Raw genomic sequence first — 15,573 nt, forward strand, 5'->3', positions numbered from 1 at the left:
GAACCCCTTTCGGTCCAGGGCTGAATTCAGTTTTGGAGAAGTTCTGGTGGCTGGTGGCTCCAGCTTCAGTGGGGCAGAGCTTCCATTCTGGGTTTTAGTTGCAACCAGCTAGAAGGCTAGAGGAGCTATCCAAGGTGCTGCACCTACTTTGGTTGTAACTAAAACCCAGAATGGAATCTCCACCCCACCGAAACTGGAGCCACCAGCCTCCCCTGTCTTGGGGGTTGCATTCCAGTGGTGGGTGGGGACTGACTGCAAGGGGGACGGGCCAAAGACAGAAGGGGTGGGGCCAAACATACAAAAACACCAGCCAACTGGAGCTTTAAAGCTCTTACTGCCGGTAAAGAAAACATTTCAACCTGGTAGAATGGGGAAAAAAATGCATAAAAACCACCTAATTGGTGGCTGAGGGAAAGGAGGTGGGGCCTGGGAAAGGAGCATGGCCATCTCAGGAACCTGCAGGGCCAGATTTGCCCCCCTGGGCCTGAGGTTCCCCACCTGAGGTAACAGACCATAGGAAAGGCCTCCACGTGAGAGTCTGGAAAGCTACTGCCTGTCAGAACAGACAACACAGGACTAGATGGACAAATAGTCCAACTGGCTATAAGGCTGCTTCCTATGTTCCTACCTGCTGGGATTTGTTTAGCAAATGCAAGAGCAAACTTCTTAGAAAGCCATTAGTGCTCTGCTGGTAGACTGTATTTAGCCGACTTTTGAGACCTATGCAGGCATTCCATCCATGTGGGAAGCAAAGATGTGAGGAGAGGGAGCCCTCGAGCCCCACCTCGACCACCTTTCGCCACTCTGTACATGTGGAGGGCGACAGGCTGGAGAGGAGCACCTCCTGCGTCTGCGGAGGCTCCCCACGCGAGCCAGGAAGTGGATTTTCCACGGGTCCCGTTTGACCTGCAGCTCGGGACCGGGCAGCCTTACCTTCACGTTGCCTTCTGCAGAGCCTGTGGAAAAACATTCTTCAGAGCAGTCCAGGGCCAGGGCCTTGATCGACGAGTCGTGCGCTTGGAAGGTATGGAGGACCTGCCTCTGCCTGATGTCAAAGATGGAAATATGCCCTTTCCGGCCTCCAGAGATAAGCAGCTGGTGCTTTGGTGCATACTGAAGCACGGTAGCACCATGATCGTGACAAGTGAAGGCTACGGGGGAAAACACACAATAATGCAGTTTTTATAAACCACTAGTCTCATGCAGCAGACTCATCACTCCCTCTAAGAGTGAACTCAGGTGCTGAGTGCCGACAGAGCCAAGGAGAGTACTATCGTTTATATCTATGTCTATTGGGGGGGGGGACTCCCCCCAAAACAGCCCAATAAGGACTGAATAAGCTCAGTAGCCATGAAATGTTGACTCTCAGTTGGAATAGGAAAATGGAAACCATGGAAGGGATGGGGTTTTGAGTTTTGGAATGCCCTGTCTTGAGTTCCTTACAACTCAAGAATCCAGATACTATACAGATTATAGTATCCAGGTGGCAGGCGTGTCTGGCTAGCAGGAACACTGAATAGGAGCACTCCGGTTCGGAGGTGAGGATAAACTGCAGTGCTTTGTTGCAGGTCCCAGTTATACCAATGCTGTTTGCCATTTGAATGGAACACTGATATAGAATATTGATTTAATTTAAAAATGTATATGCTGCTTTAAAGTGTATATGTATATTTAAAATGTATACTTAAAATGTATATGTATATTTAATTTTAAAAACTATATCCAGCTTTAAAATTTTCACTAATATTTCCAAAGCAATAAATATTAAATAAAATAATATCCCTACTTCCAATAAATACTAATAAAACACATTTAAAAATACAGCAACATATAAAGAGCCAAATAACAGCAGACAGGAAAAAACACCACCAACAGTATCCGGCAGTAAAAGTAATAAAATACCAGATTTTTTTAAAAAAGGAAATACAACAGTCTGTGTAAATGTTCTGAGCAGATAACCACCAAAAGCAAAAAAAAGAAAAGAAAAAGAAGTTTAAACCTGGTGCCTAAAACATAACAAGGAAGACGGCAGGTAGACCTTTCTGTGGAGGGTTTTCCAGAAGCTGGAAAAAAGGCCCTCTCCCTACTTCTCCCATGTGGGCCTGCCCAAGTTTTATGATTTTGTGGGGAGGCCCTGCTCTTGGTATCATGGCCATTGGAAGCACACTTGATGGGGACACAAGGGAGGGCCTTCTTAGTGGCTGCTCCCAGGCTCTGGAACTCCCTGCCGAGGGAGAATGTGTGGGCCCTCTCTCTGTTGACCTTCCACCAGCAGGCAAAGATGATTTTATTCTGCTAAGCTGGTCTGTCGCTGAAGGGGTTTTTAATTGGTTGGATGCTGCCCATTCCTTTTATTATTGTGATTTTCATTGGGTTTTTATGGATCTGTTTTTATGTGATGTTTTAACTGAGACTTTGTTTTTAACCTGTATTTTATTATTGTTAGAGGCATTGAGTGCCATTTTTGGCAGAAAGGTGGGCAATACATCAATCAATCAATCAATCAATCAATCAGGGCAAAACGTTATCTTGGGACTCTCTGAAATACATCTGGAAGTGAATCACTGCCAGCATGAAGAAAACACTGAAATGCAAATTTGGGTGGATTGAGTAGCTTTGGGCACCACTGGTGAGAAATAGGTTTCTTTTGCGGGGGGTGGGGGGCAGAGATGGATGCTGGTTTTTTGCGTTGTCAAAGCTACATCATTTCTTCCATTTCTTTAATATTCCAACCTCCTATTTCCCCTAATTACTAGCTGCTCCTATAAATACAACATCTGTGCAGCCAGGAGGCAAGCCCGAAAAGAAACCTTGCTTACAAGCGATTAAGGAAAGTGACTACAGTTTATTGAGGAACAACTTGAAGTAGCACAGGCTTCTGCCTCGCCCGTGAACCCATTGGATTTTAAGAGAGCAAAAATCAAAGAGTCAGCGTGTCGTTTGAGGGGTTTGCCATCAAAGACAACAGAGCTGAGGGTAATGCCCTTAACAGCTTGGGGCCAGGTTATCTGAAGGATCGCCTCCTCCCATATGTGCCTGCCCGGGCCTTAAGATCATCATCAGCGGCCCTTCTCCGTGAGCCCCTGCCAAAGGAAGTGAGGCGGGTGGCTACTAGGAGGAGGGCTTTTTCTGCTGTGGCACCCCGGCTCTGGAATGAGCTCCCTAGTGAGGTTCGCCTGGCGCCTACATTGTATTCCTTTCGGTGCCAGGTGAAGCCCTTTTTATTTTCCCAGGCATTTTAGCATTTTAGCTTTCTAGACTCTTAGCTTTGCTGTTTTAAATCTGTATTTTAAACTCCTGCACTGCTGCTAGGTTTTGTTGTGGTTGCATTGTTATATTGTGGTTTTAATGTTCTATATATTTTAAATTGTTTTGTTGTGTGTTGTTTGGCTTTAATTTTTGTGAACCGCCCAGAGAGCTTCGGCTATTGGGAGGCATAGAAATGAAATAAATAAATAAAAATAAATAATAAATAATGCAGTCTCCTCATTGGGATTGCATCCAACTGTTTCACTGTGACTCTGCACCTTTGCCAGGAAATCTTGCATCCGGCCTTCCCTGCAATACTTGGTCTGTCTCGTAGCTTTTTACACTCCCTAGCCAAGCGCGGGCTATTACGATGGAGGCCGCTCTTGTGTTGTTATCGCACTGATTAGCTGATGTTTAGTCTAGCACAGGGATGGCTAAAGCCTGAAAAATTCTTGAGGCCACTCAGTTCTCCAGACAGGGATCTGAGGGGAGAAGGCATATCTTGCTACAAACTCCAACCTGCTCAGGGAGGAAGGGAGGGGTGTGGGCATGCAGAGAAGTGTCAGGCTGCATAAGGAAGTTTTAATTAAAAACACACACACACATTTGGCCCATCATGCATCTGAAGAACCAGGGCAACGGACAACACAGTAACACAGAAGATGGGCGACAAGGCTGGGGCTATCACACAATTAAGAGAGATTTCTGAGCACAATCCTATGTTCAACTGATGGCAGCTGAAGTGCGTTAGGATTTGTTGCATCTGGAATGTATGCCATCACCAGGTTCTTGAACCCGGCAGAACATCAAGGATCCTTTAGTTAAGTTCTCATATTTTTTTTTTAATCTGTTGCGACTAATAGTGCAATAAGAATTGTTTTTAATAAAAAATAATCTATTCCTCAAAAAGAAGAAGAGAAAATCAATTTCCATGCCCCTCCATTCAGAAGTAAGATCTTAACTGCACAGGGACTCTCATATGGTTCCACATGGACTTATGGCCTGACTGAAGTCCACCAGGAGAAGATCCTTCAGTGTGGCTGCCCCCTTTCTTTGGAACTCCCTGCCCCTGAAGGACAGGTAGGCGCCAACGCTGTGTTGTTTCTGGTGCATCCTGAATACAGCACTGTTCCAGAAGGCATTCCTTAATTGATCAGCCATGGTTTTGTATTGGAATTCTGTTTTTTAATACAGCATAATTTTAATATTATGGGGGTCATCTTAGACTCCCAGCTGTCCATGGAGGCTTAGGTGTCAGCTGTGAGCTGGACAGCGCTGTACCAACTCCATCTGATACAGCGGCTGCGCCCCTACCTTCCTGACCATCTGCTCCCATCGGTAGTACATGCCCTGGTCTCCTCTCGTTTAAACTACTGTAATGCGCTCTACGTGGGGTTACCCTTGAAGACGGTTTGGAAGCTGCAGCTGGTACAGAACGCAGCGGATCACCTGATTAAAGGCAGCCGCTGGCGAGATCACATCACTCCAGTGCTGAAGGAGCTGCACTGGCTACCAGTTGTTTTCCAGGCCAAATTCAAGGTGTTGGTTTTGACCTTTAAAGCCCTATATGGCTTCGGCCCAACCTATCTCAAGGAGCACCTCCAGCAGCAACACCAGATAGGCTGCTCAACAAGATCAGCCTCGGATGGCCTTCTCTCAGTCCCATCAGCCAGGACAGCTAGGCTGGTGAGGACGAGGGAGAGGGCCTTCTCTGTGGTGGCCCCCACTCTGTGGAACTCCCTCCCTAGGGAACTCTGCCATGCCCCCTCTTTAATGAGCTTCCGCCATGCATTAAAAACATGGTTGTTCAGGCAGACATTTGGGGTGGGCTAGGGTAATTTTAGAAATGTGGTATTTTTAATGTTGAATTTTATTGTGTAAACTGTTTTTATTGTTGTACATCGCCCAGAGTGGCTGGGTGACCGGCCAGATGGGCGATTAATAAATGTAATAAATAAATAAATAAATAAATAAAATGGTGTTTTAATCTTTTTATTCTTTTACTGTTTTATCTTTTATGTTCACCGCTCTGAAATCTGTTTTAGATATGGAGCGGTATACAAATACTGTAGGTAAGTAAGTAAGTAAGTAAGTAAATAAAGGAGAAGATGTTCTCTGAGGCATGAACATCAGACGAGCCATGCTGGATCAAACCCAGTATTCTGTTCACAGAGTGGTCAACCGCTAAAGCTTGGGAAGGACAAGGTAGTACCTGTCCAGAACCCATCCATGAGACATGCAACATCACTGACACAAAGATATATTGGAATAAAACCTACCATGTATGAGGCTATTAGCTGGTGACACCAAGGTGTCCCACAGACACACATTTCTGCAGAAGAAACACAAAAAAAGGATCAGTACGAGCCAGTCACCAAGTCTACGCTATGCTCCATGCTTTCTCTATTTTGCTCTTTGAACGCACCTATTGTCATTGGACTGCCCAGAAGTGGCTACTAGACTCGAAGAGGTAATAAATGCAAAGTCACTTGTGGTTTTGCTGTGGCACTGCCAGCTCTGTGAAAACCAAGACACACAATGTTATCAGCCACATGGCACAAAACCGCCAACAGGAACGTCAAGATGCCTAGTAATAGCATAATTGCAAGCAAAAGAGTTGGAACACAAAGTATAATTAAAAACAAACTAATACCCAGCATGATGTCAGCTCTAAAGTACAGGAAATGAAAAGGAAAGTAATTAACACCCTCATTTATAACTGCATTTTTTTTGTGCGATTGCCAAGAGGTGCAAGATAATTAAAATATGGCAGTGCTAAAGGACAAGGTGTTCTACCAGTCTGGACGGAGAGACTGACTGCTTCCATGCCTTGCATAGCTAGCATCACAAAGAGCGGAAACCAAGCCATGATTAACCATCAGGAAGTTCAGTAGCACAGGTGGGACCCTTAAGCAGTGGTTAAACCCATACATCTCCCAAGGCAACACTTTGTCCCCACCACCTAGGTCAGGCATGGACTCCAAGAACCACCAAACAGAACCAGGCACAAAGCAGTGATGGTGGGAGCAGCCAGATGCAACATCGTGGCTCGGTGGGCAAAGTTGACCTACTGCAGGGATGTTGACCCTCTTTCAGTCTGAGAGCCGAATTTCACTTCAGAGAACCTCTCTGAGGCCGCAATCCAGGGGTGGGCGGTGCTGAAAGCAAAAGGGGCGGGGCCAAAAATACCCACATATTTTAGCTTAAAGCTTTAACTGCCAGCAACTAACTGTTTCAAATGGGGGGAAAATGACAGAAAAGCCAGAAAACCACCAACCTATCAGTGTTTAGGGTAAAAGGGCATGGCCATTTGGGGAATGCATTAGGGTCAGATTGGGACCCCAGGAAGTCTGAATTTGGCCCCGGGGCCTGACGTTCTGCACCCCTGACCTACTGTATCCCAATGAGCCAATTATACTAGGCTAACCTGAATATAGAAGTATACATCTATATTGGCGTTACTGCAGATCAGGGATTCTAATAGCTTAGTTGCGGGGAGGATTGTTGTTAAACTACTGGGAGTCAGAAACCTTGCCAATTCACTGCAAATCATCCAGTAACCTACCAGCAGGTCCCGATCTACCTTCTGCCCACCCATGACCTCAGCACTGTTAAAAGCTAGTTGCTGCGAATTCTACCCCATGAGGTGCAGCTGGCAAGCCCCTTCCAGCGATGCCCCAATGAAAACCGACAAGGTATGGGTGACCAGAAGAAGGCCTCAAGCTTTTCTGGCCCTGAAACCACTCCGTCTGTCTGTGTGAAGAAGCACGTGTCAGGCATCCTGTAGTCTGCGCGATTCTTTTCTCAATGGGGTCACACGGAGTTAGTTATCTAAGCCTTTGACTCACTGCGAGCCACAGAGAATGCAGTAGCTTGAACTGTACAGCGTGGTGGAAGATGCATTGGAAAAGGGAAATACGCTCATCTCTGCATGAACACAACTATGGAGTTCTTAGCCCTTTAATTTGGTCCTATTGAGAAATGAAATTAATCCCAACGTTCTGTAGACATCTGCAGTATTTCGGGTACCCTCAAAACTAGAGGTTTAAGGGGCAACTAATTAGGGGGCGCTTGCTCCCGACCATTACGAGTTTATGAATAAATACTGCTGTAAGTTGCCTTCAGCATAGGAGAGGTGGGACAGAAATATTTAAAACATACCAGTGTTTTGTACTCTAAAAGAGGGGATCTCAATTGCTCTTTTCCTACACAGCCCCTCACCTATAACCTGAACATCTGTTCTCTTTGTGTCACTGAAGAAGACAAAAAGACCCCTGCTGGACCAAACCAAGGGCCCATCTAGCCCAAGGGAATCCCATAGCAGGACTTGAGTGCAAGAGCACCCTCTTGCTCATGTTCCCCAGCAACTGGTATACAATGGCACCCTGCCTCTGAATCTGGAGGTAAGATACAGCCATTGTGACTAGTAGGCTCTGATAGCTGTACCATAAGGAGGGCTGGCTCAAGACATTTTGCTGCCTGAAGCAAAGGACAAGATGGCGCCCCCTCCCATGTGCAACAGCTAAATGGACTTTCCTCTCCCAACTGCCTGCCTCGTCGCTACTGGGGGAGGCGTGTTTCACAGTGAAAGAATCAGAGTTCTAAAATGAAGTTTAAAACAGCATCCAAGTAACGTTACACTTCTTACTTCACAGGACGGTTGGGCACCGTGAAGCCCATGGCTCTATGTACCTTTTTTGTGGCTCCTGCCTTTCTCCTGCTGCCCCCACCCCCTGCTAAATTTGTTATGGCCAGGGTGGCCAAAAAAAAAAAAGGCTGTTTGCTGCCGAAATTTGGTGGTGCCAAAGAAAGGGTCAATTTTACTTTAAAGCAAGGTACATGTCAAGCATGCGCCTTGTTTTCAAGCAAAATCGTGCTCCCGGTAGCATTCTGTGAGATTTTGCTTGAAAACAAGGTGCATGCTTTGCTTTACAGCAAAATTGCCCCTTCTTTGCTGCCATGCTTCCACATTTCGGTGGCGTGGGTGTGTGGTCCCAATGGGGTCCAGGGGGGCAATACACACCTCCTTCCAGAAGTTGCACACCCCTGCTTTACTGTATTGCAGAAAAGCAAGCACAAACAATGGGACCAGTCAGAATGCTTGAACTTCCCCTTGAGCTGCAGGAAAATAAGGAGATTTAAAATAAAATGCAAAGAAGAATGGTCCTGATTACTTACCAGGTAGGGCTTAGGATTGGTTGCTGTTTGGTTTACTTGCCAAATACTTAAAAACCCCTCTCCATCAGCTACACCACACTACAAGAGACAGATGTCGCATGTTCCATTAACAATTCTCAGGACTTTATGTACATATGCCAAGAGCAGCTTCTCATCCATTTTCAATAATCAGGGCCTCTATTGTTTAAGATTAAGGATGTATGGATTTTTACACACACACAAAAATTCTGTCTGCATTTTGTGGACTGGAGGAATCAGATTTTTTCCTACTTCCTGAATTTCACAAACTCACATTTGTGCCCATTCACACATGCAAAAATGCACAAATCCCCCCATAAATGTGCAAGTCCCCCCAAAATGCACACTTTCATGCTTTAGCCTATGGGGGAAATGTACATTTTTGTCCTGTGTTCCTTTATTTTATGTATTTTTAACAACTAATTTGCGTAAAATTCCAGAAAGAAAAAAAAAAGAAGTCCACAAATCTGCAGAATCCATGTGACTTGGGAAAACTGGTCCCAATTCTGTGGGTCAGGTTAACAGAAACCTGATTTCATTTGATTCCATTGTGGATTTTTCTGACATCCTTGCTTAAGATACCTTGATATTCCAGGTTCCATACCGCTTGTTGACTTGAGAGTGATGAGTACAGGTTTCTTATAAACTTCCTCATATAAATGCTTTTCAAAAAAGGCATTGAAATAAACATTCAATAATGTTTAAGGCACCTTAATATTCCAGGTTACATATTTAATGTTTATTTCAATGACTTTTTTTAAAAAAAACCTTTTATATGAGAGCGTTTATTAGAAACCTGTGCCCATCATTCTAAGCCAACAAGTTCAATGAAATGAAGGGCATCATGCCAACTTCCATATTAATGGTCATGTCTGGCTGGAAAAGCTATTAAATCTTGCTCACATTGGAACCAACACTGATTCCAAAGGGTGCCGCTATGCCACTGCAGAGAGACAGGCTGTGTGGCCCTTGTGCCATTCCATAGAATGGGCTGCTCTACTGGTAACACTGAGCCACTACACCGCGCACTTTCTTGGAAATGCATTCCGGTCAAATCAGTGGGACCAATTTCTAAGTAAACAGCATTATAAACAACAATGAAAATAGTGTCTCTCTTTGCAATGTAACCTGTAGTAATAACAGAGGATGTGTTTCTGTCTGTCACTGCCATAGCACAAAGACCATGAAACCTAGACACCTGAAATGTGGCATGCACACTAAGGGGACCCTGTGTGTTTGGGGGGGTGTGTGTTCCTCAAGGTGATTTTGTTTTTAAAATACACTAATTAATTTTAATCAATTTAAATGTGTTCATGTGGTAGAAGCATGCAGTAATATCTTCAGCCACTAAGGACAGATTTCCTTAATCAACGCATAGCTCTGCCCACCATATAGTTTGTAGCCATGGGAGATTAGGAGACTGAAGGACAGAGTTATATGCCTGCCTCTTTCTATGGGTGCCCCCCAGCTTAGGGGAATGGTGCGGACAGAGCCCTCCCTTAGGAGTGCACCGTGGCAGGGGTGTTGCCCAGGGGGTGCCAGCAGGTGTGCTTTCACTCAGGTGAGGCGGGCGCCATGTGTCCAACTGACAGCTGTGTAAGTCTGCTTGAAGGCTCTGGTGCATCAAATAAAGGGTTATTCCAACCAGTGCAAAGCCTGGTCCATTTGTTACCGAAATATAAAGAATCAGCCTTCCTGCAAAAGGCAGAACAGCCAGGCTATCTTAATGCAGAAATTCTGAGGGAAATGGAAAATTCTTTCTCAACTGCCACCCCCCCCCCCCCGGCTTGGCAGCTCCTTCTTTGATTGAGCGAAGGTGTAATTGAATCATGGTGTTCTGCTAAGCAACCTACATCTCTGCATCTCTGAAGACTTCTTTCCTAATCAGCATAAGAACATAAGAAGAACCCTGCTGGATCAGACCAAGGGTCCATCTAGTCCAGCATTCTGTTCACACAGCGGCCAACCAGCTGTCGACCGGGATCTCACGAGCAGGAGAGAACTGCAACAGTGCCCTCCCACCCATGTTCCCCAGCAACTGCTGTACATAGGTATACCGCCTGTGATACTGGAGGGAACACATAGCCATCAGGACTAGTAGCATCATCAACCTGACAACCTTCCTCCCCCTTCACACCTTTTTCTTCTTCCTTACTGTGCACAGAGAAGCTCAAAACTTCCCAACTGGGTCCATATGGAGTCTGTCATGCCCCAGCCTTTTAATTTAAGACAACTAATATTAGACATGGAGAAATATTTATAGCCTTACATACAGACAGGAAGACAGAGAGTTCTGCTCATCATCGGAACATAAGAGCCCTGTTAGATCAGACCAAGGTCTTTCTCATAGAGCATCCTGTTTCCCAGAGTGGCTTCCTAGAGATGCTTCTGAAAAGCCCACATGCAGGGTACCAATGCAACAGCCCTCCTCCACTGTTGTTACCTAGCAACTGGTATTGCCCCCAAACTTGTCATTTCTAGTAGCTAATATTTCGACAATGGAATCAAATGAGTTTGGATTTTTATGAATCTGATCTGTGGATTCTGCAGCAGACCGACTTTTCCCCAGTCAGGTGGATTCTGCGGACTTGTGGACATTTTCCTCACTTTCCTGAATTTTGCACAAATGTAGTAATAGAAAAATATGCAAAAGATTAAAAAAACAGCTGAAAATGCACATTTCCCCATAGGCTAAAGCATGCAAATGTGCATTTTGGGGGGGATCTACACATTTTTGCATGTGCAAATTTGCACAAACTCGGAAACAAAAAAAATTCTGATGCTGTCAATGAGCATCAGATGGAAGGAAAGTCACCTGACAATCCATGCAACGCAAACGGAACTAGGGATGTACGAAAGGTACTTACCTTTCCGTGGATTATGCTGATGCTGGGGGGGAGGCGTTCTGTCCCTCCCCCCAGAATCCTGGCCAGGGGGGGAGGCACTCCGTTCCTACCCCCCGGAATCCTGGACGGCTGGCTCCGCTCCGCAGGGATTCTGCGGAGCCACCGGCCGGCTCCGCCAGCAGCCGGACATCCGGCCGCTGGCTAGCAGGGACGCAAATGGCGGCGGTCGTAGCCGCCACCGTTTATGTCCCTGCAGTCAGCCGTGATAGGCTACGTAAATGTTTACATAGCCTATCACGGCTGATTAAAAAACAACAACACACACACGCATACGCAAATGGTGGCACCCATGGGTGCCGCCATTTGCGTTCCTTATTTTGGCACGTCTTAGTCTATGTAAACATTTACGTAGACTAAGACGGCGAAAATAAGGGGAACGCAAATAGCGTAGACGCTACGCTATTTGCGTTCCCCTTATTTTCGCCGTCTTAGTCTACGTAAATGTTTACGTAGACTAAGACGTGCCAAAATAAGGAACGTACGTGCGTTTTTTTTTTTTTTAATCAGCTGCGATAGGCTACGTAAACATTTACGTAGCCTATCACGGTGTTTTTTTAAAATCTAGCCGTGATAGGCTACGTAAATCTTTATGTAGCCTATCATGTCTTTTTTTTTTTTTTTTTACCTGGAAACGGCGGTGGCGGCAGCTGGTCAGAAGACAGGCCGCCGCAGCTGCCGCACCGCTGCCGCCGCCAGGAAGATCCGCCTAAGGTAAGTCCCGTCCTGGGGGGGGCGGGGGGCTGTTCCGCCACCAATTTCAGGGGGCCGAATGCACTGGCATTCGGCCTCCCTGAGATCCGTGGCGGAACTTTCGTACATCCCTAGACGGAACAGATTTTACACTAGTTGGGTATCCTGGCCAATCTCTGTTTGTAGTCCTATCCTTCATGGAGCCAGCAGCATCTCTAACAGAGGAATTCTCCATCTTTTTTCTTTTTAATAAGAAAAGTCTCTAAACCACGATCAAAAAGTAATTCTGGAGGACATGTGGCTTGGCTAGTGGCATTCACATTCTTATCTGTGGCTCAGATGCAAACATTTCATAGACATAAGAGGGGGGAAATGAAAAGGGGAGGACCACAGCAGTTTTTGGATCAGTGGCCTGAAATAAGCAAAACATAAGGTTATTTATGAAGGCATAAGCTTTCCCCATTGGTTGCTCAACGCAGACACCTAGCACATACAGTTTTGTAGTGGAACTAGGGCTCACAGGGTCAAAGCACTGGGAATTTTTCATTAGCAGGGACAATGACATAAGCTGCCACCCTCCACAGACTTTCCTGTTCCTCCTGAGCTTAGCTGCAATACTCACAGTGGCCCAGTTCGCATGACACGAGGGTGTTTAATCAGCCATGATGGCTTGTTAACCACCTCTGCCGCGAGCCAGTCGCATGCTGGCCCATTTCCTGAATTACCCTCCCCGGGTGCAGCTTCTCATGTTGTCTGAACCTGGCAAGGGTGGCTTATTCGGGTGGATAACAAACCACCCAGAAACAATGGCCTGTTGTAGGCCATGGTAATTTGGGAAATTTGGGAAGGGACCATACCTCTGTGGTATAGGGCACACAGGCCTAACGGAACAAATATTCTGAACTCATCAAAGACAGCTTCCTATGTTCTTTTGATTATAATTCCGCAGCTTGTGCAACTGTGTAAATATAGGTTTCTCTAAAACGACCACCATTTTGTAATACATGTTTTAGCAAAGTTCATTAACAAACTCTGTTGGTTTGCTGCTGTATTTAAGCTTCTCCCACACCACGACTTTCACTGTATGCCCTACAAGGGTCAGTGGTGCTATTCTAATGACTGTCAAAGCTTTTAAATGAATGCAGGCAGTGCAGTATCCGCAGAACGGTGAACCACACATGTCTACTTGGAAGTACTCCCCACTGCATGAATGGGGCTTCTCCCAGGTGAGTGGATGTAGGATTGCAGCTTTCATGCTGATACAGAAGTCCAGCTGGGAATACTCACCTTATTGCCCTGAGAATTAAAATACATCCTAGTGACCCTTGCGTTGCCTGCTTGTCGGAAACACACCAGCTGCTGCGGCCTTGTCCATTCAAACATCCGGACACTTCCATCCTGGGCTCCTGTGAGGTCTGGAAAACACCCAAGAGCGTAACCCTTAAGCCTTTCGTAACACACACACACACACACACACACAACCAAGGTATGAACATACAACTTATAAAAGGAGAAAGCGTAATAAAGAATTATACCCTTCACTCATTCTCCCACTGTTAGAACTGCTAAACACAAATTACTTACAATATTGATGGACTGGATGGGAAGTCATCCTTTTCACATTGTTCAAATTCCGTTTGATGAGCTTCAAGCAAAAGAAATTAAATTTATAATGAACTCTAGACAGTGAAATAGTGAAATTCATGGCAAGAAGGGATTATTCGGGTTCAGATGTTCTTTCCACATGTATTTTAATATTTAATCTTACATTTACATGCCACCTTTTTTCTTCTTGCAAGGAGCCCAAGGGGGCTTACATAGTCCTTCTCCTCCTCTCCATTTCGTCCTCACAACAACCCTGTGAGGAAGGCTAGGCCGAGAGTCAGTGACTACGCCAAAGTCACCCAGTGAGCTTCATGGACACGCGAGGACTAGAACCCGGATCTCCTGAGTCCCAGTCTAATACTCTAACCACTACACCACACTGGCTCTGAGTGCAATCCCATGTACATTTACTTGGAAGTAAGTCCCACTGAACCCAATGGAACACCATGGAATAAACATTAACAAGATCAGGCTACCAGAGCCAGTACTTCTCACCTGAAATGTCAAAGTGACATCTTGCATCACTGTCCTTTCTTCAGTTAGAGCTAGTGTGCATATATTATGGCTGGAGCCTTAAATCACCTCATGTGTGTTCATGTAATTAGACTAACCAATCTTTGAACCAAAAGAAACTGCTACAAAGGGTAAATTTAGAAGACAGTCTGAAGTAGTGATTATTTGATTTTATTTTTTAAAGAATGCTGACTGTTTGGTTGTGTGGATTTCTTCCTGGGGAACACATCACATATTGCAGGAGCCAAAATCTTTTCATGTGTCAGTTAACATATCAACAGAGCAAGTAAATCAATAAAGAGTCAACACCTGATGTCTTCACCAGCTCAGCTGTTTTGAGGCACATGCACCAAAATGAGGTGGTAGATCAGTCTCTAGCATTTCAGACTACAGGTGGAGACACGTTTTTGAAAGTTCCCCTGCATTAACAAAGGAAAGGCAACCCTCCCTGCAAGTGGACAACTAGCAGACAAGGGAAAGGCCTGTTGGTGTCTTCTTGCAGGGCGTTGTTGTTTTTAAACATGGGGAAGCGTTTACAATGAGATTCCCCCATATGCAGTCAGAAGCAGTACAGTTCTTTGTTATGTTCAGAACGTACCAGTTCATTCTGCTTCATGTGTAAATCCAGCCTGAAGGAATGCAGAACAAGGTATCACTGAAGAGATGTGAATGGAGGGATATATAGAAAGTATACTGAGTTGGGCACAGTACTGGTAAAAGTAAACTGTATAGGGTCATTATGTGATCAGGACATAATCTCTTAGACCAGAACACGAAGCCTGCAAGCAATTTGGCATTTATTGCCATCTAGTGGCCATCTCATATTTTTAGCAGAAATAAAATGAAAGATGAAATATTTGTCAGTGTTGTAATAGATTAGGACAGCCATTGGCTATGCGGGCTGGGGATAAGGGAAGCTGTTGGCCCACACATCTGGAGGGGACCAGGTTGGGAAGCGTGGATCGCGGCACTACACGAAGACAAAGCTACGTACCACGCCAGCTCCGGTACTTGTTTGCCCACTGCCTAGCCATGGCATAGACGAAGTCGACAAAGAGGAAACGGGGTGCATGTGTGCTACTGCAAAAGATGCCGTGCTGGACTGAGTGAGCGTTGTGGTGGAACCCCGGAAGTCAACGTCATCTGAACTGGAAAGGTGAATACAGAGCATGATATCCCTACTTTTCTGGTAATTATTTTAGAAGCTAGTAATTATCACAGTCAACCATCCAGGAGTTGGTGTGACACTGGTGATAATGAGAATGCATATGGTTTTCAAAATGGGTAATTCAGTACATTAAAGCACATTTCAGCTGTGCGATGGAACCCAAAACACAATTATGGGCTTACCTAAGATGGGATCCAATCACTATTTTCTTTTTCCTTTTGTTTATGTTTTTCCCCCAAAGAGAAG

The 15,573-nt window shown here is 45.3% G+C and overlaps 1 protein-coding gene across 5 annotated transcripts in view; it reads right to left on the minus strand.

The window, feature by feature from the left end:
- The window catches only part of DMXL2 (Dmx like 2), a 123,924-nt gene that overhangs the window by 2,071 nt on the left and 106,280 nt on the right, over positions 1 to 15,573 (minus strand). For 3 of the 5 annotated variants that reach the window (XM_084817103.1, XM_084817102.1, XM_084817101.1), the window contains 7 exons: positions 15,154 to 15,307; positions 13,626 to 13,686; positions 13,329 to 13,456; positions 8,428 to 8,505; positions 5,675 to 5,766; positions 5,529 to 5,581; positions 934 to 1,151 (listed from right to left, as the gene is read on the minus strand). In XM_084817103.1, coding sequence (XP_084673229.1) covers positions 934 to 1,151; positions 5,529 to 5,581; positions 5,675 to 5,766; positions 8,428 to 8,505; positions 13,329 to 13,456; positions 13,626 to 13,686; positions 15,154 to 15,307 — 784 coding nt within the window. Of the gene's footprint in view, positions 1 to 933; positions 1,152 to 5,528; positions 5,582 to 5,674; positions 5,767 to 8,272; positions 8,506 to 13,328; positions 13,457 to 13,625; positions 13,687 to 15,153; positions 15,308 to 15,573 lie in introns of those variants that run through there. The other 2 variants (XR_014785352.1, XM_084817104.1) reach the window with 2 other exon arrangements.

The sequence above is a fragment of the Heloderma suspectum genome, chromosome 11, assembly GCF_057233095.1.
Source record: "Heloderma suspectum isolate Gila_16-S chromosome 11, 16-S_ref, whole genome shotgun sequence".
Taxonomy (NCBI): Eukaryota; Metazoa; Chordata; class Lepidosauria; order Squamata; family Helodermatidae; genus Heloderma; species Heloderma suspectum.